Raw genomic sequence first — 23,107 nt, 5'->3', positions numbered from 1 at the left:
CTGCTTGGCAGTATTTGCTCAGCAATAGGAAAGCAGTGATGCATTAAGGTCTGTGGCAGCCCCATAGCTTTCATGTGGGTCCTACTGTGAGTTTATTGCATGGCACAGGACTGCTGGAGAAAGGCAAGGACAAATTTGTGACTTAAATCTTGTGGTGTGATTTTTTTTTTTTTTTTTCCCAGCAGATGTGCCAGATTTTTTTACCTTGTCCAAATAAAGTTTGAAGGTTAACCTATTTTTCCCCTACACTCTGGAACTCTGTTCACACATGCCTACACTTTCCTCACTTCACTACACCAAAACAAGAAACATTTAAATAGTTTGTCCTTTCTCTAAGGAAAATTTCCTAGGTGAAGCTCTGAGAGAATGCATTACATTTAAATGTGGTGCAGCAGTTTCCTCATGATAACTTATTTTAAGCTTTTTGATTCAAGCTGTGAACTCCCTCAGCCCGTGGAGGTAGGACAAGATTCCAAGCCAGATGGCTTGAGATTAGTGTAGCCTACTGCAGCTTGCTTTACAATTTAGGTGTGTGTGGGAACCTGTCCCATATCTGTATTGAACTATGAGTGAGAGACTTTGATGGCTTTTGTATGGATGCAAACATGTAGTGCCTGTAGAGCACCAGGAAAAAGAGAGTTCAAGGATGCTGAGAACTGAAGTATCCAGGGGTACTGGAAGTTTTGATTTAAAGTTGGACTTCTAGCAGAGTGCAGGTTTCTGTGCAAACAGCATGTTAAGACTACCAGCTTGATGTACACAGTGAAGTCTTCGTAACTCCGTGTGATAGAGCAAGTGGAAGGAGTGCTGATGAGAGCCATCTACACTAATGAAGGTGGTGACTTCTTTAGAATTTGTTATAGTCCAAGTCTTAAGCCACTGAAAAGCAAATGTGATTTAAATTTATTTTAATGCATCTGTGTGCAGTTGTCTGTGTCCAACCCATGGTCTAGAGAAGCAATTGCTAGTTGTCATTCAGTGCTTGTTGATCAAAAACACTGTATCTAAAAACAACTGAGTTTAGCAATTAGTGTGTGCGTTTTTTGTAATGAGTGAAGTATTTAATGAGCTCAAGCTCTGTTTGTTTTGGAAGTTAAAGGTAACTATATTGGTACTTTATTTCAATTAATGTGCTTCAAGGGAGGAACTTGCATGTAAAGCAGGCTGTCTTATTTTTGTAGCACGCAGGTTGAGCTGACTTCTCACTCCAGTGTTCTTACGCTGCAGGACAAATAGGTCATTAGCTGCTAGTTGTGTGCTTAGGGGAAGCAGGAATTAGCTTTTCATTTTACCTTGTACTATAAGAAATGGGTTGTTCAGTTGAAATATTGTCTGTACATACACTAGAAGCTAGTATTCTCAAAATCTGGCTTAGTGTTTCAACAAATGGTGCTTGTTCTGAATACTTAGCTGATGAGTGTCAATAGTAGTCCTGCTGTAGTTATTGCTGAGTGGAGTGAAGAACTTATAGGGAAATGGAGTGGTAGTATCCTCTCTTGGCTATATTTGCTTCCATTCAAATCTGCCTGCTTGTATGTCTTGCTGAACACAGGTGCTTCTGTTGTATCTCCTAGCTTGTTTGACCTGGGTTAGGAAGTGATTATGCACAGTCAGATCTTTGCATTAGTTCACGTGCTTTAAATGAATGATTCAGGTTGGAAGAAGCCAGAATGGAATAGGGAGTGATTAGCAAACAACCATAGTAATAGGCTTGAATAGATGGCAGACTTTGGGGGCGGGGAAAGTCCAGTTGATGTTTTTGCATCAGCTGCGGCCAGAGTGGTAGATACGACTATAGTCTGGAGTATGTTAGTTTGGTAGTACAGAAGCTTTAAAGTTCAGATGAACATCTTGAAAAAAGAAAAATGTAGATGTGGATTTCTGGGCCCTCGCTGCGCTGCGAGCTCTAGCGCTGCATGCTTTGACAGACTAGAGCTTTTCTGTATGTGCTAAAAGCCTGAGGTCCAGTCTTCTGTGCACATGTGGATTTCCAACAGCATTGAGACCAGCCCTGTGACTGAGTTGGATGAATCTACCAGCATGAGGCAGCATTGTCTGGTTGCTCTGTGTGTGGTGCAAGGAGCCATCAGCCATGCCTCTGAAACGACCCTTCTGAGCATGAGTGAATGGGGTGGATGTGCTGGGTCTGTAGCCCCACTACTGGGATGGAACTGGACTTCTCAAAGTGTTAAGAGGCACTATAAAAAAAATAAACACCCGCCTCTCCCCCCAATCCCACAAAATTCTGTTGTTTTGGTTGCCTCTGTAGCAGTACTGAGTGTGTTGTCATGGAGACCTATATAGGGAGGCTGCCATGAGCCTTGCACATCCAAATTACTGTCCAGTTGGCTAGAAACACTTCAGCATAGGGGTGGTCATGCTGTGAAAGCCAGCTGTTCTAGAGCTAGTTCTCATCTATTCCTGTACTTGACTTGCTGGGACTGGACTATTGCAAGAACCTAGAGCAGTTTGTGGTCCTTAGACTGGGCTTTAGGACAAATCCACTTAAATTCTGAGTTTCGAGTAGTACACGATAACCATGCTGGGGCAGGTGAGGAAAGCAGGGTGGGGGAGTAGGAGTAGGGCTTCATGTTCTAAATTTTAACTCCTGGCCTGACTCGATAGTGCTATCAGCATGCTTGTTTTATGAAGTGTTGACAGAACTTACTATAATGCTTCTGCAGCTTTGGCAGAAAACTGGATTCTGAAGTGGGACTTCTTGTCCTGACTATTGTTTTGAGACACTGCTCTAAAAGTAGTTCTTGGATGTGGAATGCGATCCTTCTGTCCAGGAGGCCAAAGCCTTCTAACAAGCTTCTAAAGTACTCCAGTGCTGCTAGAGACAGTGACTAGCCAGAGTAACAGCATAAGCAGTGAGAAGGTAGAATGAAGGACCAAAAAGGTTGTGACATCTGCTGAGGAGCATGTGACAGGTTAGCATATGCTGATTATACTGCTGGGACGAGCAGTAGCACTTGTTGTACAGTTGACATGCTTAACTTGTGCAATGTCTGTCCTGGTAATTGCTAACTAGTTCAGACTCTCTTGAAGGGGAGGGTGTGCACTACAATTTGAGCATGAAGTTATCAAACCAGCCCTTCTGGATGGATCAAGTTTCCTTCACAGCTGTCAACACTGTAGTTCTCCACCCTCTAAAGTGCTTGATTCATGGCAGTGATGGTGTTTTCTGTAGGCAGGTTGAGAGCGTTCAGATACATTAGGGTGTCTGATCAAAAAAATTTTCAACAAACCAATCCAACCCAAAACAAACTCCACTTGATCCTCTGGGCTTAGATTTCGCTTACCAGCAGAAATTGGAAAGCCAATAGGAATTGCGTAAGACCTAAGATGAATCTTCTGTCCTGTCCCCTCTGAGCTAAGTGAGCTCCAGGGGTGCAGAATACTGTTAACAAGATGTCGTGAGCTTTTAATGGGCTTTATTGTGTGTAAGCTCTTGATAGTACTATCTATTTGTGATAGGGAGAATCTGCTTGTTTAGAAATAACTAATGATAAAAGTCCACTCTACTTGTTTGTTTGGAAAGCTTCTTGGCTTTGGTGGCAATGCTCTGCATTGGTGGAAGGATGCTCCTAGAACTTGCGCTTTGAGGTCTGCTAAGGGTCTGATGACTTCCAGAAGACGGTTAATGCCATGCTCCAAGTGAATGAAGAGAAGTTGCAGGTATTGCTTTAGACTATTTTACAGTCTACCTTAGTGCACAAAACGGATACCTTACTGCAGCTGAAGTGAAGTACGCATTTAAATAAGGCGGTTTTAAGTAATCAGGTTAAACTTGTTGCCTGGGGAATATGTAGAAGCAGAGGCTTCGATCCATTGTATGAATATCTGATTGGTAAAACAGAGGCGGCTCTTCTTGGAGCTATCTGATCTTAATGCTTTTATCAATGGAATTGTTCCCTTTATGTTTCTAGGCTGTGATGCTGAAGGCTTTCTTTCTGACTGTCAAAGTCTTCGTACCTCGCCTGGGCTACTTTCCCAAGTTTTCTGGCCTACAAAGGATGCTGCCTATATGGGGCAAAACCTGTTTTGTAAACTCTTTCCAAAAAGGGTTTGTTTTATTTCTGGGAATAAAAAAGCATTAGGCCAAAGGTGAGAGCTTTTTCTTCTGAAGTGGTGACCAATATTGTGTGTAGCTTGTATAGTTTGGCATCCTGTTGATAGATTTCGTTTTTAAAGTTACTCCTTCCAGTTGTCAGGCCTGCTGGTGTGATTGAATTTTTTGGTCTGCTTTGTCAAACAGTTTGAGTTAGGGTGATGCTAGATGCTGTTTTGCATGCCCACTTGGATAACATTGGAGTTTAGTTCGAGCTGCTTAGTATTTAAGCATTGAAGTTTAACTTCCTATTCCAACCAAGTACTACCCTAGCTTAAAAAAAAAGTGGTTTGAATATATTAAGATTTCAGTGCCACTGGCCTTTGAGGCAGCACAGGTGCAGTGCTTGGAAGTAGAAATGTCCTCTTTGATTTACAATGAAGTGAAATGTCAGAACCAGCCAAAGAGATGGCTGATGGAAAAACTCCAGGGTCACCGTATTACCAGTTTTACAAGTTCATGGTGATAATTCAAATGTCTTATTAGAGCCACAAAAGAGTGTGTTGGAGCGCTGTTCATAAGACTTTTGCTGCAGATGGTATCTAGGATGCAAAGTCTATCAGGGATGACTTGGCAGGTCCTGCGGGTGTTGGCAGGGTCTCTACCATGAATGAATTCAACTGTGGTGTGTTCCATGGTGCCTCATGACACGTCCTGCAAGAGAATACTGCTGCTGGGCCGCTTCCACAGGAAGTGTGGGGGCCATGTAACATACCTGAGTGCAGTGCATCAAGTAACAGGAGATGCCTGCTGCTTTGTCTACATTAGAGCAATGTCTGGAAATACAAGCATGACTAGCAGTCCAACGTACTTAGATTCATACAATGATGTTCTTAGTTAAGTAATGGCTAGGAAGGTACTTCAGTCAGGTTTGTGCACATGGGGGTTTAACAGAATACGGCAAAATGTAAATCTGGAGTTGGAGGCAATTCTAAGTGCAAAGCTGCTCCCAGATGCTTGATAGGGAATGTGGAATCAGGTCAGTGGTAGAGTTTGTTTCTGCTGTGGGGCAGACTTAAGTGCTGTGGTACTTCTTCAAGAGAGGAGACTGCATCTCAGACAGGTCGGTTTGGGCCTCTAACCTGGTAACTCCTGAATTCTGGAAGTCGGAAAAATAGGATACGGGTGCTATTGTGATGTTTGTCTGAACGGCTATGTTACCTTAAGTTATCATTGATTAGTAACTTAAATATCATCTGGGTTGTAGTTTTTAGCTACGAGTTGATCCTGAAAAGGTATAGATTCTTAAATTGTGTAGAAATACTCTCTTAACTCATTTTGGAAGAGTTGGTATTTACTGTTAAGTCTTGCTTAATAATGTGCCATAGGAAGAATTCGAAGCCAGGAACTACTTCAATATGTTTTGTTATCTCGGAAGTGTTAGGCCTTGCACACATGTGGGAGTGTATCCTCTTGCAAGCAGTGAATAGGCACTCTGAAGTCTGTGCTGTATTGAGAATTCAAACAGGTGTAATGTGTGGAATTAGAGAGGAACTTGGTCATCTGCCTATGTATGCAATCCTGGGTTTGCATACTGGATCAGTGGTCTTGCTTATACGTGTTGGCAAGCAAAACTGACAGAAAACATTTTTTTTTTAAAAAAAAAAATCCCTCATGATAGTATAAGAAGGTGGTGATCTAAAAATGGCCTCTTTTGGTCCTCTTGGGAGCTTATTTTAAACTAAATTTTCCCAGATAAAAGGCCTTTTATTTTTAATGGAAGTTACACTTAAGAAGCCTTTAAAAGGGATTTTGATGTTGAACACCAGTTTTGTTTTGTGATTTCTTAAAACGTAGAGAGTGCTGAAGATCTGAAATGTAGACTGTATGCAAAGCTGATGAAAATGGATGTTGATCTCACTGTCTGCATATGTGCATTCCCAAGAACATCAGTCTTGCTGCTGGGAACAAAAGCCCAGCTCAAGGCTTCACTTCAAAGAAATGTCTGGTGCCCTAAGCTCTGACTTACTAATGTGTTGTAACCTGTCAATTTGCAGGTAAGCTTTATGAAGAAGAGGAGGAGGAAGACGCCCTACCTGACTCAGATGCCCTGCCAGACTCAGATGACGAGGTGGATTTGGATAAGCCACGCCCCATACAGATTGTTCTTGCTCATGAAGATGACCACAACTTTGAATTAGATGAAGAAGCATTGGAGAAAATCTTGCTTCAGGAACACATCAAAGATCTTAACATAGTAGTTGTGTCTGTAGCAGGAGCTTTCCGCAAAGGAAAATCTTTTCTGCTGGACTTCATGCTTAGATACATGTATAACAGGGTGAGTAATTTGGGTTTTCCCTGCAGGAGTAAAGTAGTTTGGTATTTCAGTCATTTACCTTTTTATTTGATGACTTGAGCACAAATATATCAGATCAAATTTTTCTCACTTATTGGGGTGTGGGGAAGCCAGCTACTCTTTCTACTCTGCAAAGAAGTGTATTTAAGTGACAGTTTTTCAAGATAAGTTTTCCTGCAGTTATCAAGGGAACTTATTGGTATCCTGATGTAAGTGGGCATGAGAAAAACTTGAATGAAGGAATGTGGTGGCCTTCTAGTTGAGCTTTGGGCAAGGGCTTGTTCAAGTGGTGTCTTGGAGGAATCTTGCTTTGACTTGATCCCCTAAAATCATATGGTAGCATGAGCTTACCCATTGTTGCAAAAAGAAGAGTCTTATCAGCTAGCTACTGGAGGACTAAATCTGCTTAAATCAGAGTTATGGCAAAAAGGAGAAAGTTTCCTGTTTGCTGCTTGGAATGTGTCTCTGAACGTAATCCAGGAACCCTTAAAAGTCCTTTTAAGTCATTGGTTAATGAATGCCCCCACCAAAATTTAGTTTCTTCGTGTAGCTTGTACCTTTTGGCTGCTGTTGCCTTGTGTCTATTATACCTTCAACTCTTGACGGATCTGGAGAAGGTGGGGTAGGGCTTTCTGTGAGCATATACATCTGCCTGTCACAGGTTGTGATGTGTTTCTTTTAATCTGTGTAGTTAACATTGACAATTGAGTGTTTTGTTGCCTTTTGAAGCTCTTAAAAAACAAAACCAAAAACAAACAAACAAACCCCACAAAACAAAAATAAAACAACCCAGAACTGATTCCTTTTCCGGTCACTATTCTTTAGAGTTGGAATTCATGGTAGCAGACACTAACCGTGACTGCATCTATTTTACCTTTGTGCTAGCTGGCTTGAGGAGAAATCAAGATGAACCCTGCAGTTGCGGGAAGTATGGGAATATTGCAAAGAAGCTGCTGGTAGCTGGCAGATCAAGACTTCCTTTCTGTCACTCCAATAGTGCTGGATATTGAGTTCCTCTCACCGATTTGCCAAGAGCTCTGTAAGACAGACACTGGGAATATGGTAGGAGGAATACAAAGTAGCAAGCTGGTACTCCCAGCTTCTTAGGACAGTTTTAATCTAGGGAGGAATAAATGTTTCATTGATACAGCTGTGCAGTGGGTGGCCTCTTATGTGTGTATATAAACTCTCTCTAGTGTCCTGTTTATATTAAAAGCAAACCAGAAAAAAAATCCCAAACAGAAAACTCCAAACTCCCAAAAAGTATAACATCTGAGCTAGGTGGTGGCTGGGTGGAGGTAGGGCTAGTTTCTTCCAGAAACAGAAGGGCTGGGCTTTAAGCAAATACTCTAACTTCCAGATTGTTCAAAAGTCTGTAAAGCAAAACGGATTGAAGCCCTGTTTCAGCCTTGTGTAATAAGTATCTCTGTTCCCTTTACTGTGCAATCACTTTTTTCAGTTTTCTATAGGTGTCCTTCACAGTACCATTTATTTCACTTATACAGAAGCTGAAGGCAAACTTGGCCATCTGCTGTAACAGCTACTGCTTACCAAAAGCAGAAAGGTCTTGCTCTCCATGTGCTGCTTCTGGCCAGGCGTTTGTATTCTGAAGCTGTAATGCTTGCAGGCCCTTAGCTGGAGTGATCCAACTCAACGATGCATCAGAAGACACTGCACTTTGCTGAATTATTTTTCTGCCAGCTCAGTGACATAAACTGTCTTAGGGAAAGAGTTTGACAAGCACCAGAGCTGCTGCAAACTGACTGATGGGAGTTGGGGGTGAGAGAAAAGTGCAACACCTCTTCTTCTGGACACTGTTGGATTGTATTGAGTCAAATGGTATCCTCAATGCTTATGCAACTTTCAGAACAGGAACGGAGGCCTTGGTATAGTTTTATCGTACCCTTTAGCCTGATCTCTCCATCTTCAGTCAGGCTTAATCACAGGTATGTGATTTGTGTGAACTGAATATTGGATCTTGCACAAAATACTAAAGCGTCTGCCTTCAGTTCATACACTAATCAAGCAATTTTGGGGTATCCTCCTTTCTGGTCACTTAGCATGTGTGATGAAGAACTTGCTAAGGTACTTCAGAATCCCATTTTCTTGTCTTAAACCAGGAGCTGGAGGTTGTGTGAAAAGTTACAATACCAAAAAATCTCGCTTGTGCCAATTGAAGTCACGGGTAGGATTTTGGCATGGCTGAGATTGGTCACTGACTTCAGGGTGGTGGGCATCTCGTTTCAAGCATTGATACTTAGTGTTGTGATTCCTTATTTGAAACGGAACAGAATGTTCTGCCACAAAACAGCAGCAGTTGTGTACTCAGCAAGCTGCTGCAAGGATCTTGTGATCTTTGTTGCAGTTTAAGCCTTATTAAGATTTGGGTGCAGTAACACTAGTAAATTTAGATTTAAAAGCTTTTTTTACAGGGGTATGACCTTCTTAGCTTGTGTTAATCTGCAAGGTGTGCTGTGTGCTAATAGCACTATGCAAATAAAGCTGCATTTGTCCATTCCTTAGTGTGGAATATAGAGAATTACCTTTCAGATGACTGATACAGAATTGTAGCACAACTTCTAGCTTGATTTCACGCAGGAACAGTCATGTTTTTCCTCCTCATCTCCTGAATATCTTTCAAGACAACTTAGTGGATGGAGGCAGTTAACATACTGACTTTTAACTGAGGGAAGACAGAGGTAACAAGCTAGGAGTGCTTCAAACTGATGCAAAGGTCAGTCAGAGACAGGCTTTTAAGTGCAGCTTCCGCTGAAGTTCTGCCTGTTAAGACACTGAAGTCTCCTGTAACGTGAATCACGTACGAAATCAAATGTGATTGTATCTAATACTCATTGAGGGACTTGTCAAAAGATTTGTGTAGTTTTGGTCTGAATTGCTACAAGTAAGGATTTCTGGACAAAACTGGGAAAAAGTATTCTTGTATAAACGACAAGTGGAATGTATTGTTGAATAATGTAACAGATTCTTTTGAAAAAGTGAAAAGCTATAGTCTGTCAACACATACCTGTGAGAGATGATTCAGCATTGCAAAACTGTGTCTTGGAGTGTACTGAAGCCCAAAGCAGGCCTGGAGCTTTGATTTCTAGAGTGATCAGTGGGTGCATAAGCATCTTGTGGGATAAAAAAACTGCAGGGGAAAGCCGTTCAGGTTTTGCTTAGTCTCTCTGGTAGAGGTGTATGCGCATGACACAACAAAATCCCCCAAAACCAGCCAAACAAAACATGGGGGGAGGGGGAACCTCAACCAACCAACCTACCTGTAAAGAGCTGTGGTTCTCTTCACTTAGATACCTGTGTTCACTTTCTGAATTTCTGTCTGCTCATCTCATTTACTTTTGCCATGTCTAATCCAAATAGACCTGAATGGTGTGCACTTAGTATTTTGGAGAATGCTGGTATAGAACTGCTTGGTTGCCTTTCTCTCCTAATATGGTTTGCTCTGCGTGCTGCTAGGCATGAGAAATGTGTGCAGGTTTTTTTCTCCATGCCCCTTTAGAAATAAGCAGTTTCACTTATTTGTAGTATTTTATTCTGCACAGCCATGAGTGCTTATGCTGCTCTCTGAGATGAGTTGTGTCTTGAGCTCTTTTCTGAAAGCTGCCAGTGCAGAGTCAGCAAGGTAGAGACCATAGCCTAGTGAATTGAGAAGCCTCCCCTTTGACCTTTGAAAGAGCACACTTTCCTGGCTGGTAATCTTCTCTGGGCAGTCAGAGGCAAATTCATTAAATGTCTTTTTCTGTTCTGCCACTGTGCTGTGTTCTAGCCTGTGAAATAAAGGTTTTTCTCTAAGCCCCCTCATCAGTTAAACCATTGTCTGCCTAGCCCTTCTCTTTTGAAGGACTTCAGTGTGTATAAACCCATTGCAGTGAAACTTCCTCAGGGCGCCTATTCATGCTTCTTGCTTGCCCAGTACATAAACTACACTTCTGGGTTAAATATGCGCATGTAATGGCTGGATTCTTCTGTGTGAGCCACTTCGCTGTGTGTTGCTTGTCCTTGAGGACTGAAGACCTTGTTACAGTACCATCAGCCGGAAGTGTTAGCTGCAAACTGTACTTGACTCTGATAGGCTTACCCAAAGTGGGCAACATGCCAATAGAATTTTAATGTGGATGGGTTGATTGACGTGTCAAACTCTCAAGGTGACCTTCTCTCTTGAATCCAGATCACTTAGGAAAAATTATTTTTTAACTATGACAAGTATTGATTGTAGATCTTCTAGTCCTTGCCTGTTCTCTTTGGCTTCTGCAAGCTGGTGTTGGTAGTCTCGTGCTGGCCTCTGTTAGTGCAGGGGCTTAGATGCTTAGCTAGTTTCAGCAGCTGACCTGTTTGTGAGGGGGAAGGGAGAGGATTAAGTGAAGATCAGGTTTTTTTGTTCCTTGCAGAGGTTTAGCTGTTCCTGTAGTTAAAATACATGCTGTTTAAAACTGTGTTTGAGTTAAGTTATCAGTTCTCTCAACTGTGAGAGAAGAGCATGAGTGTCAAGTGGAATCTATGGACAAAACGGAGCTATTCTCAGTAAGTGCTTGAGACTTGAAAGCTATGCGCATACACTCTTCAGTGGCTGAAGAATTGTGCAACCACTGAAATACAGTAGACTCAAACAACATTTTTTTTGTGGATGATCCTTGAAACACAGCAGAGTAGCATTGTGTTTTAATATTTTTATGTATAGTGTTGTCAGTTGCTCTGAGGAAAAAGAGAACAATGCGGAAGTCTGCTAAAACATGGCATGTTTAAAAAAAATCTCTTTGGTTTTAAATAAATTTCTCCTCTTGTTTTGTAGACTTCTCCTTGCTGGATAGGTGGAAACACTGAGCCGTTGACTGGATTTACGTGGAGAGGTGGATGTGAACGGGAAACCACTGGCATTCAGATTTGGAGTGAAGTGTTTGTAATTGATAAGCCCAATGGAACAAAGGTAAGTGCTTGACTTAAATAGGTGTATGTAAGGATTTTTGTTTCTGTGTGTATACCTTTAATACCATGGGTTTCATGGAGGCAGTTCAGAAATCCGTTACTTTCCTTTGCATTCAGTAGCTGCGTAGCATATTTGGAAACCTTATATCAGTGCAAGTGTGAATTTTCCTGCTGGGTTGCAGATTCAATCTCCAAAAATAGTCCTATTCTGAGAGTACTTTGTTTTGGCAAAGTCTACTCTGTTCAGGCTGATGGGTGTGTTATCCTGTGGATGTTGTAAAACTGTGGCTATAGATACCTTATATAGACAAATGCTATGATAAGAATAGGTCTGTTACAAACACTGCTTTTTGAGAGGTGAGAATGTGTTCTAGCTTGCTGCTGTGTCTTAGTGAAATGTAATGCATAGCTGTAAGTACTGGAAACAGCTTCAGTGTCTGGAAGCTTGTCCTTCCGTGTAGTTTAACAGATAGCCTGTAAAAAAGGACCAATTCTAATAAGGCACTTGCTCTTTTCTAATGAAAGCTGGTGCATCTTTAACTCTTAAGTCAGTTTAACTATGAAGTTTGGTTGTAGGTGTTTATTATCTTGCTGAAACAAAGTATTAATGTTGTTAATAAATATTTACTTCACAATACTGGTGGTATATCTTGAGCTATTCATATTCTCCTGAATCGTAAGCTCTTGGTTATCTACTTTCATACCTTTTGCATTTGCAAAGGAAACAGCTGATGGCCAATTAGTATGGGACATTGATCTTAAACAGATAGTGGCTTGGGGATGTGCAGGAAGTTTTATCAAACTTCATAGCTAACCAAGCAGTTCTCTGGCTAAAAAACAGTTAAGTTGCAAGGCTCTGGGGACAAATCACTCACTTGTTCTTGCTTCTCAGTCATCCCTAACTGAAAGAGAAGGGAATTGTAGTAGATTCCAAAGGTAGGAATTGACAGACTAACTTTTATCATCAAAATGATATCATTACTTGTCATTCCAGCAGACAGTATCAATTATCTTGTTTTCTTCTGAAAATAATTATTTTAAGATGGATGTATTTTTAAAAGTAACTATCTCTTTGCTTTAATGGACTATCCTGGCTTGTCCATTGAGACTGAAGTTCTTCCAGTGAATAAGAGCTGTGTGTTACTCTGCACTGTACCCCCGCTGGGCTGAGTGAGGCCTTTTCTGTGGGATAGTGTAGCAAGGCCAAGGACTTGCAGCTGATAACATGAGCCTCTAGTTGTTGCTTACTTAGCTGTAGGCGTGGGAAGGGAGCTGACCGAGACTTAATAAGTAGATATAGGGACAGAGACTTGGTCTGCTTGAGGTAGAATTTATCCCAATGGCCTGGAGTTTGAATTTTTTAACAATTTGGTTAACTATTGCTGCTCTTTAAAACTCTCTAGGTTGCTGTGCTACTCATGGATACCCAAGGTGCCTTTGATAGCCAATCCACTATCAAAGACTGTGCGACGGTTTTTGCTCTGAGCACCATGACAAGTTCTGTCCAGGTGAGAATACCTGTGCTGGCAAATAATGGCAGTTATAGGAACACTATGCTGAACATGCGAAGCATATCTCTCTAGCCATGCTATGAAAGTTCACCTGCATGTGTTCCTCCAACTATCATTTAAGCTTTCACCCTTAATGTCTTATTTTCAGTGTAGTATACTACATAAGTTTCTCTGTGGAATCAAAGTTTTCCAAGGCCAAACTGAGCTAAAATGCTGGCTGAACTGGGGAATCACAAAAAAATGACAAAGGAGCAACTGCTTCTGTGCAGATGAGTTGCAGAAGCTTTTTTTAAGACTTTAGCTTGGGGTAAAATTACACTGTGATCAGCTAAACTTACAGTTGCTTCTGCTGTTAAATTTCTGACAGTCCTCTTGTGCTATCCCAAAACTACTTCTAAGGTTATACCTTAAATGTGCTGAAAGTGAGCAGGTTTCTGAGGGATGACGAGAGACCTTCTTCAGACACGCTACAATATGAAAGTAACAAGAGTGTGTAGAACACTACTTCTGCCCTGTGGGGTTGGTTTTGGTGGGTTTTTTGTTTGTTTGGCTTTTTTTGGTTTGTTCCTGTGATTAGGAGAAGTTGGGGATTATTGATGCATCTTTGAGTTTACTGCTGTTCAGTGTTTGTGCTAGTGAAACAATCACAAGCTCCCTGGATAAAAATCAGATTTCACTAGGAAAATTTGAAAGCAGAAAACCCCAGTGAACTACCCACCAGTCATTTCTGTGTTAGAGATTACTGCTGCTGGATCAGTGAATCCTGGAGCGCTTGGACTTGAGGATAGCGAACAGATGTGCTCTTCTCAATCCTCCTGTCTCTCACTAATGTGGTGATTTGAAGCATTCAGCAGTCTTCTCTGATTCCTGCATGGCTTGCTTCCTTGGAAAGAAGGATCTAAGAAGTTCTGAGAAGGATCAGGGTAGTCAGCGAAGGTTTTGTCCCTAGCACTTTGTTATAAGGAAGTGACTCCTGTTTGAGATAAATTCTGTGACACCTTTCTGCTTGCTAACTACTTCAGGTAGTTAGACTTTTCTGAAGGGGGTAAAAATACGCAAGGTACCTAAAGGAGACTACATGAATGTAAGATAATGGTTTCATGTTACACTGTAATGCTTTTACTGCCTCTTGTAGGTATACAACTTGTCCCAGAATATTCAGGAAGATGACCTTCAACATTTGCAGGTAAGAATATACTGAGTTTATATTAAGCTGCTTTTGAACTGATAGTCTTGACATTGTTCTTGAAGTTGCTACTAATGTGACTTGATTTGGGAGCTGCCTACTACTTCATAAAAAGCACCGAAGCTGACCTGGTGGTAAAAGTAGTACTGCCTCTAACAATGTTATTTGCATCAACTCCATGATGCTGTGATGCCTCTGCTGTGCCAACGGAGAGGTAAAATAGCTTATAATCTGGCTAAATCTTGCCTTTCTAAAGTCTGTTCTCTATATGGTAAGTTCTGAAATTCCCAAAAGGACGAGAACAGAAAATGGTTTATGGAAGTACTTAATGGCAAAATTCCAATGCTTCTCCTTTTTCCCTAAAATAGGAAAATGGGTGGCATTTCATCACTGTTTCTAAAGAAGTGTGAGAGCTTGGGTCAGGGCAGAAAGAGTATGTTCTACCGAGAAACCTTCTCTAGTTTTTCAACTGAGAAACTTCTACAGAGTTTTATTTCTGCTTGGAAACAAAAGCAGGAGAGTGTTGTCCTCTCTTTTTACTGTGGGGTTTTCATCCTCTCATGGAACATTGTGGTCAAAGGCCACTGAATTCTGGCTTCGTGTGAATGATGCAAGAACCTTATCTCCTTAACTTAAAACCTGTAGCTTTAAAAGCTAGCTTGTGTATTAACAAGTGCCTGCCTATGCTCAGGCCATGACCTTGTCACAGCTTAAAACTATTTTACATGTCTTCTGATTGAAAGGACTTCTGTCTTGGTCAGTGCTGCAGAGGACTGGCTGCCAATACTGGAAGTAGAAGAGCGCTAACTAAACATAGTCTTGTGATGCCGTTCTCAGTTAACAGAGTTGTATCACTGGGCCAAGACCCCAACCCCCCCCAAAAAAACCCAACCAAGCACTGCAAACAAACCCACAGCTAATTATTTGAAAGCCAGGCTTTCCTCATGACTTTGGTTCTTTGGCAGCTTTAGTGCTATCTGAATAGAGAAATCCCTTTCTATTGTACTGGAGGGTGAGATTTGAGGGAAAGGAGGGAAGAGAAGGGTGATTTTATACATATATATAAGCAGTGGGTAGAGGATTTGGAAATGCCCATGCATTTAAAATTGGGGCAAGGAATTGTGGGCTGAGAGAAGGGAGTTCTGAATTTCTGTTACGACGGCAAGTTCTGAATTATTCTGAAATACTGTTAGTCTCTTGCTACCATATCAATGCAGTGGGGAAGTGAATGGGGTAGGGAGTTAGGATCAAAGGAGCCAGTCTTGTGTGGGTGCTTGGCCACTTCAGAGCTGCTTTTGCTCAGGGTAACAAGGGCTTGGAAGTTAACTTCTGTTAAGGAAGTCTTGTAAGTTCTTGGGTGCTCTTGTAATCGGCACAAGGGGAGTTGTCCTTTTAGCCGTGAAACTTGTCTGAGATGTTCCAGGAGTTAGTTTTAATCCAGAAGAACAGTTGCCTGGTACTAGAGGATGCTGGTGTGCTTCCTTCATCTTGACCTCCAAGATCTGTGAAGGGGCTAGCATGGATCAACACCTGACAGTATTGACCTCTGCTGAAACAGCCAGCGCAGCCCATAATTCATGTTCTTGTGGGTTGTTTGGCCCACTCAGTCCAGTGAGGAATGTGGCTGCTGGTATTAAAGATGGTGGAAGCAACAAGTTATCAGTTAAGGTCACGAGCTAAAGTAGAGATCTGGGAAGCTGGTGAACTTGGCTTGTATTTAAATGTCTGATACATTTGGTCTAGCTGAGTTCCTTGAGATTTCCAGGAATAAATATTTTATAGGAAGTAAGGGACAAATGTTACAGGCTTATCTCCTTAGCCTAGGAAACAAGTGTTGGAAACTGGCTTGCTGAGAGTCACAGCCAGCTTTCCTCTAAGAACAGCCCACAAGATGCCCACTTAGAGCTGTGGTGCAGTGACAGTTGTGGTGAAACCAGCGGAAATCATGTCTCCTCATGAATTTTACTGAGGATTGATGTACTTGTTCTTGAGGTGTATTGGCCATTCTCAACCCATGATAGGAGTTAAGTTGAAACGCTTTATTTTCTAATGACATAATAGAGTATTTTACAGTAGAAAAATGTGTTTTATATGTGGCACCCTTATACTTTACTTTCTGTCAGTTGTTTACAGAATATGGAAGACTAGCTATGGAAGAAATTTACCAAAAGCCGTTTCAGGTAACTGTACATGTTAAATGGATCTTAATCAAGTGAATGTGTAGAAAATGAGCTCAGGATAATCTATGAAGAGAAATTAGTTGGGCTGAAACTTTCCTGTTCTTTACAAGATTGATTTTTCTTTCCCTGTCATCACCTTTCTTGGCAAAATGGGAAAAATGCTGAAGAGGATCTCATTTTGGGCAAGTACAGATTTGTGCCTGGGTTCTAAGGCATAAAAGGAATGAAAGTGTTGAGTGACGTGCAGGCATTAAGGAGAAAAGTTTCGTGCTACCTTCTTACTCATTAATCTTTGAGATACGGTTGGTCTTTGCTGGTTCTGAGTAAAGCTCATGGCCTCTAAGAAATAGGGTTGAGGGAGAGCTATGTTGTTTCATTTACTTGAAGCGTTAAAAGTCTCAAATCTGCTAGCATTTCCTGACCGTTTGCTAGGACAGAGAAGGTTTTGAGGCTGCTTCTGTTTAGTGGAGACAAAGACTGAGATCTCTTCCGTCATGAAGTATCCTCCTTAACCTGTAAGGGTACTAGTCGACTGCTGTTAGTGGTGAGGTTTAAGACTCTTGTGTCTCCAGACTATTCAGCCTGCAAGTGAGAGTCCTGGATCTATGCATTCTTTGTGAAGCGCCTCATCTGATATAAGTGTAATGTCAAGGTTTGTTTTCTGTCTTCAGCTGATGGGAGAGAGGATAATGTAATCCCTGTGGTATAGCAAAAGGCAAACCCATGGAACAGGGGAGCTATCTTTTTGAGGCACTTGGGTACTTCCTTTCAGATAAGGAGTGAGTTGCATTTGTGTGTTTCGTGTGTGGGTTTGGTGTGGTTGGTTTGGTTTTGTGTTTTTTGTTGTTTTTTTTTAAACAAGCAAACACTCATGCCACAAAACTACTAGGCTACTTCATTTACAGCACCCAAGCTTAGAAATTTTTTAAATAATCACGTGAGTGCTAGTTTCTGACCCTAGGAACGATCTAAGCTGTTCACTGCTGTTCTTCCTGTTACAGACACTAATGTTCTTAATTAGAGATTGGAGTTATCCTTATGAACATGCATATGGCTTGGAAGGAGGAAAAAAGTTTCTAGAGAAAAGATTGCAGGTAAGTTGTCTCCAGTAGTCCTAGTGTGGTCTTCTAACTTAAGTGACCACTTACCATCAGGGTCCTGATGCATGACGAGCTAACTCTTTGTGCTAATAAAAGAATACGTTTGTGGTATTCCCACTTGTGTGCGGAGTTCTGGGGTTTAGAACTTGACATTTCTGGGTTCAGGAATGAAACCTTAAACATACTTTTGTGCCCTTACTGCTTTTAAACTGATACCTGACCTTAACTGCAGTACTGCAAAACTATTAGCAGTTCTTACTACCTTTTTTTTCTTCAGGTAAAGCAAAACCAACATGAAGAGCTACAGAATGTAAGGAAGCATATTCACTCCTGTTTCAGTAATCTTGGCTGTTTCCTGTTGCCCCACCCTGGTCTTAAAGTTGCAACAAATCCAAATTTTGATGGGAGGTTGAATGGTAGGTTGAATGGTAGGAAGCTTTCCATTGTGTGTTTCTTGATTCAGATCACTGAGTTTATTTTCTTTTATAACGGAAGTTAAACACTGAAATTGTTGGCTATCGAAATGCTTGAGTGGAGAAATGTAGGGCTGAAAGGTGAAACTATGGAATCTAGAGATGCATCTTGTGTGTTCTTTTCAGTGATTTAAAAGGTAGAGTTAAGCAGACAGAGGGAACGGATATCTTTGTGTCTGGCTGTCGATTGTAATCTGATAACTTGAGATATACTTAAAGGTCATTAAATAAGGATTCTAAAGATAAGTAAGGATTCCAGAGGGGAGACTTCACAAAATTTAAGACTTTACTTTCTTAAAATTGAAAAGCTTTTCTTTTAAGAACTTGCTAAACCAAAGATCAGAACGAGAATGACTTCAAAGTAAAAGCCGTAGGTGGTTGCTGCTGCAAAGTCAAAGGCAGTCAGGATTCCTCCGATTGCTGCTTGACCCTCAGGAATGTATCAGAATGGCAAAGGCTAGAAAAGTGGGTTTGTGATAGTGGGATGCCGACTACTTCTGGGCACAGGATTGTTGTGCAAGATGTTGGTGTAATTAGGGAAATGCACTTTAAATATTACAAGGACTATGGAACCTTCTTTTCTCAGTTGGAAGTCAAGATTAAAAAGTAGGTAAAATTTACTAAAGCTATACTGTGTATTTAAGCCTTTAAATATCTTAAAAATGCCGTCAAGAGTTGTGATGCTAAGGATTTTGAAGAGTCATGGGTTATCAGTGTTCCTTTAGAAAATGTAAGATTGAAAAGAAAACTAACTACTTTTTTTTCTTCTGAAATTGATTGAATTTTACTAGACATAGATGAGGATTTTAAGAAAGAACTGCGGAATTTGGTACCATTGCTGCTTGCCCCTGAAAACTTGGTAGAAAAAGAGATTAGTGGATCCAAGGTGACCTGTAGAGATCTTGTAGAATACTTCAAGGTAAGCAAACTCATACTAATTATTTCTGTTAATGGCTTAAAAGAAAATATTCTAATTTTAGGGCATGTTGTTCCCAGAGAAGATAAGATATCTAGGCTGACAGTCACTGATCAGCTTACTTTTATTTTCATTTCATCACTCTGACTTTCCAGAACTGGCACACAACTTCCTAACAATATAGCTCTTAGCAAGCTACTGTTGGCAAAATTGTGGTGGTTTGGTTTTGCTTTTCTTTGTAAATAGGCTGAAATACTTCAAGCTGTGTTAAGAGATTTTTTTTTCCCTACTTTGAAATCCTAGTTTGCTTGGATGTGTTGGTTCTTTTTGTTCGTTTTTTTAAAGGTCTCATGTAGATGCTATGATAGAAAGTTAGCTCTTAAACTGCTAGGTGTGCAGTGAAAATTTCAAGTACCCCCCTCTGTATTTTTAACGTGCAAGGAAGATGCTTTCTAAACACTTGCCTGTGCAGTACCACCATATGCTGTGAAATACTTGTGTATGATATTTGCAGCTGTTTTGGTATCATGGTGACACCAGCAGAAATGTGATAACATAATCTGTACATCACCATGTGTTGGTCTGGTGTGCGTAACCTTTTTTTGAATTGGAATGACTTAGACAGTTGGTTTGGTAGGAGAAAGTGGTACTCATTCCTAAAGACATTAATTTTGCATTACTACTTTTAAGCCTGCACGTTAAAGGTAGAACAGAATTGGGCTGAAAGTAAGAAGCTATGCAAGGGAGAAACCTGAGACCAGAATTCTTTATAAAATGTTACTTCATTTTACAAGGGTTAAAGGAAAGACACTGTATGGGATGCAGAAGTCGTAGCTGTTCTGACAAGTGCAAAATCAACACTCTGGAGCTCCTGTGTTCAGCCTCTGTATTTACATAGTTGCATGCTCCTTTTTGTTCCACTTCTCTAGTAAGACCTGATCCTATACAGTGTAGGGAGTGTGCATTCAACAGTGGTTTAGACAGGACTGCACCCTGAAAACTTAGTTTAAAACCTCAGCTGTTGAAAAACTACCTCATTCATGTCTGGTATCCAGTCTGGGAGCAGTCATGCAGGGTGCTGTGGAAACACTGTGGTTATGTAACTAAATAGGTCTGCTGTCTTGGGACTGTGCATCCTAAACTGAGATTGTGAAGTCTGAGTTGGAAGATGGAGGGCTTTTACTTGGAGGAAAAAGCTAGAGAAGCAAGGAGGGTGTCAAGGGAACAGAGTCCTGTATAACTATACATTTTTGTAGGTTGTCCTACAACCTAGAGCATTGAGTACATAGGGATGCTGATAACCTTGTTCGTTCCTCCTTTACAGAGAAAAATCCTCAGGGCGGAGGCTTGTAGACAGGCCAGGGGGAGAGCAGTAGTAGCATGAAGAATAACTGCCCAGCCTCCAAGGGACTGAGAGTGGCCTCGTTGGTCTAACTTGCTCAGCTTGTCCAAAGCGCTGAAATGGCTACTGCTGCCTGCTATGCACTGTCCCCTAGTCTGTCCCAAAGAGCTGTGCCATGGGCTGGAGAAGACATGAAGGACATGTTCTCTTCCCTGCAACCCTGGTGAAAGAAAGGACACCTGAAGATTGGTGGGCTGAGGCACGGAGGGATAGGCTGCCTGCTTGGTTTCCAGAAGTATTTGGCAACTCGTCTCTGTCTGCATTAGTGCTTTGATCTGCCTCCCCCCCCCCCCCTTGCACACTTCAAGGGAGCAAGGCATATGGGGAAATGTCAGTGCTGGTTCTACTAGCACTACTGGGGTGTGTTTGGACAGATCTCTTGGAGAAAGGCTGTGCGAGATAGTCATCTTCCCTCTTTTGTTTTGGGTGAAGATTCCCTGTCTAGCAAAGAACTTATGTGTTTGAGGGAGAAGAAGCCTGCTGGCAAGCCTGTAAAGTAACAGGGTTAAAGCACTAGGAATAACTGTGAGAATGCCAGACTTGTATGAAGAAATTTGCTTAATTGAATATTTAGTGTTAATACAAAGAAATAATCTATGAACTCTCTTTAGATCATTCCTCTTTTCTCCATCTCAGCCATAAATGTTCAGGAAAAAGAAACCTTTTTTCTTTCTCCCATTTAGGCTTATATTAAAATCTATCAAGGAGAGGAGCTACCTCATCCGAAATCTATGTTGCAGGTATTTTGTTTTTTCTTTCAGATGATCTGATAGATATATACTTTGCAAGTTCTTTCAGTTGAAGATCGTGACTGCTGCAGGTCTGAAGCTCCCACAGAAAGAGCTGTAGTTGTTGAAGGAGCTGTGTGCTTTCAAACCCATCTGAACTGTGTAGCCTGGGTACACATTTGTGTTACACCTCTGCTCCATTTGGTAGATGGACCTGTTTGGTTGGGATGTTTTTAAGTTGCTTCAATTCTAGGCATGTGTTTTCCTGTAACTTGCTATTTTGTCTGTATCTTTCAGACTGTATTCAGAGGGCTTTTAGCATCAGATGCAGCAGATAAAATGGGAGAGGCTTATAGTGATGCAGCTATCACCACTGTTTTGCAGTGTTGGGCTACTCCATGTGGGTTTGTTAGATTGGATAATTGCATTGAGGTTTCTTTTCTGGATTGATCCAAAGAGGGTGTAATCAGCTTTATATGATCTGAACACAAACTGATTGTACAAAGCTGTGTGTTGAACCCTTGAATTATTTGAGATGAAGAGCTTTCATCAAGCTGTGGGCTTTAGGGTCAGTTTTAACCATTTTGTGTTTCTAAGACTTGAGCTTTTTTTTAAGCTTCCTGTGTCACTTCATGAAGACATGACCATTCTTGGTGTCTTGTTGTCCTTTAAGGAATTGAATCTTTAGACTTTTGGGGGAGTTCAGAAAACTCATCACAATGAAATAAAGGCTGCTGTCATTTCCTCTACTTAGTATGCCATAAATGTGGCTGGGAGGTACAGAAGATGACATCTTGCCCCGTTAGCTAGAATAACTGTCCCTGATGTGAGACAGGTTGAAAGTAGTCTTAAGTTCTTACAAATTCTGCCAGACAAACACAACATATGTAATGCAGAAATAATATCAGCTTGCTTCTTTCCTCACAGGTAGTGATGTATCAAGATTAACATTTAATAGTTTAGTGATCCTTATTTGCTTATTAACAATAGAGCATTCAGAAGAGATTACTCATGATGAAAAGCCTGTACAAGCCCGTGGGAGTTTGTCTGCAGCTGTACTAGAAAGCTGAAGAAAACGTTCTCCTAGTCAGTAATCTGTTTTAATGTGTGTCACTAACCTTCACATAGTTTTTGTGGGGCATTTTCCTGGCAATCTGAAGTTTTGGAGGTTGTGGGGGGGGGTGTTGGGCAGTGTAACTACATGTGTGTAACGAGCCTATAATGCTGTGATGATACATGGTACTCAATGTTTTCTAGGCAACAGCTGAAGCAAACAATCTTGCTGCTGTGGCAGGAGCAAAAGACTTGTACAGTAAAGGCATGGAGCAGGTACAGTGACGCAACTTTTTCTAACTGCCTACTTGCAAATACAGGCCTTCAGTTTTAACATGCTCGGTGTTGGTTGTGAGCACGTTGACGGAGAAAAGTAGCTTAGGGCCAGTATTTGTGTGTTTTGTGCACTCTGCTCTGAGGTTAGATGTCTGATGCAGCAAAACCAGGATTCTCCGAGACAGAAATTGCTGGGGAGGTATGAGAATGGGCGTGTTTCTAAGATACCACCTGTTAGTTCTCCCTTCTGCTCTTGACAGACGTCTTAAAATCCTGTGACATGAAACGGGCAAACGGGTGAGATGACGTTTGGTGGGGCAGGGTTGTGCAAGGGTAGAGTTCTAGTATTATAGCCTCATGCTTCTGAATTGTGGTCATTCATTAGCTGTAAAATGCAAGGATTAAAATTATTCTATTTTTTTAAAAAAAAAAAACCCAACCCTTGAAATACAAGCATTATCTTGTCTGAGAAAGCTGTGTATGTAATTTCCTACTTCCTTCTCTTGAAGATAGTGATGTAATACCACTGCAAGCTGAATGTCTGGATGAACTTCATACTTCAACGTAGTGTTATGCGAGGTTTTGTCATGGGAAATTCTGAAAACAGTTACATGTCTCATAAAGCTTAACAGGACTATGCTTATTGTAAAACTCTACAACTGGAAAAGACAAGTAGGTGTGATAACATGCTGCAAACATAGCTCCCCATTAACTAGACTAATTCTGGTCTTAACTGCTGATGAAGCTTTCCATTTTGAAATCAGAAGGCCTAATGCTAGTGGCAGACTAGCCAGTTCCAGTTGTTAGCAGGCTGTTTTGAGAATGCTCTGCTGGTGTAGAGGGACTCCTTAGGTTTTTTTCCATTTTGGGAAAGCTCTTGAAATGGGTTGCTTATAATAAGTGCCAAATCCGCCTTCCTACCTTGAGTCTT

The 23,107-nt window shown here is 41.2% G+C and overlaps 1 protein-coding gene across 2 annotated transcripts in view; it reads left to right on the top strand.

Moving 5' to 3' along the window:
• ATL2 (atlastin GTPase 2) overlaps positions 1-23,107 on the top strand; it is a 42,694-nt gene that overhangs the window by 13,350 nt on the left and 6,237 nt on the right. Inside the window, exons 2-11 of one of the 2 annotated variants that reach the window (XM_086482310.1) lie at positions 6,112-6,392; positions 11,218-11,352; positions 12,755-12,859; positions 13,998-14,048; positions 16,172-16,228; positions 17,230-17,322; positions 17,606-17,744; positions 18,593-18,720; positions 20,803-20,859; positions 22,105-22,176. In XM_086482310.1, the coding sequence (XP_086338436.1) occupies positions 6,112-6,392; positions 11,218-11,352; positions 12,755-12,859; positions 13,998-14,048; positions 16,172-16,228; positions 17,230-17,322; positions 17,606-17,744; positions 18,593-18,720; positions 20,803-20,859; positions 22,105-22,176 (1,118 nt within the window). Of the gene's footprint in view, positions 1-6,111; positions 6,393-11,217; positions 11,353-12,754; positions 12,860-13,997; positions 14,049-16,171; positions 16,229-17,229; positions 17,323-17,605; positions 17,745-18,592; positions 18,721-20,802; positions 20,860-22,104; positions 22,177-23,107 lie in introns of those variants that run through there. The other variant, XM_086482311.1, reaches the window with a different exon arrangement.

The sequence above is a fragment of the Leptosomus discolor genome, chromosome 2 (genome assembly GCF_034619465.1).
Source record: "Leptosomus discolor isolate bLepDis1 chromosome 2, bLepDis1.hap2, whole genome shotgun sequence".
Taxonomy (NCBI): domain Eukaryota; kingdom Metazoa; phylum Chordata; class Aves; order Leptosomiformes; family Leptosomidae; genus Leptosomus; species Leptosomus discolor.
This window is presented reverse-complemented; position numbering and strand designations above follow the sequence as displayed.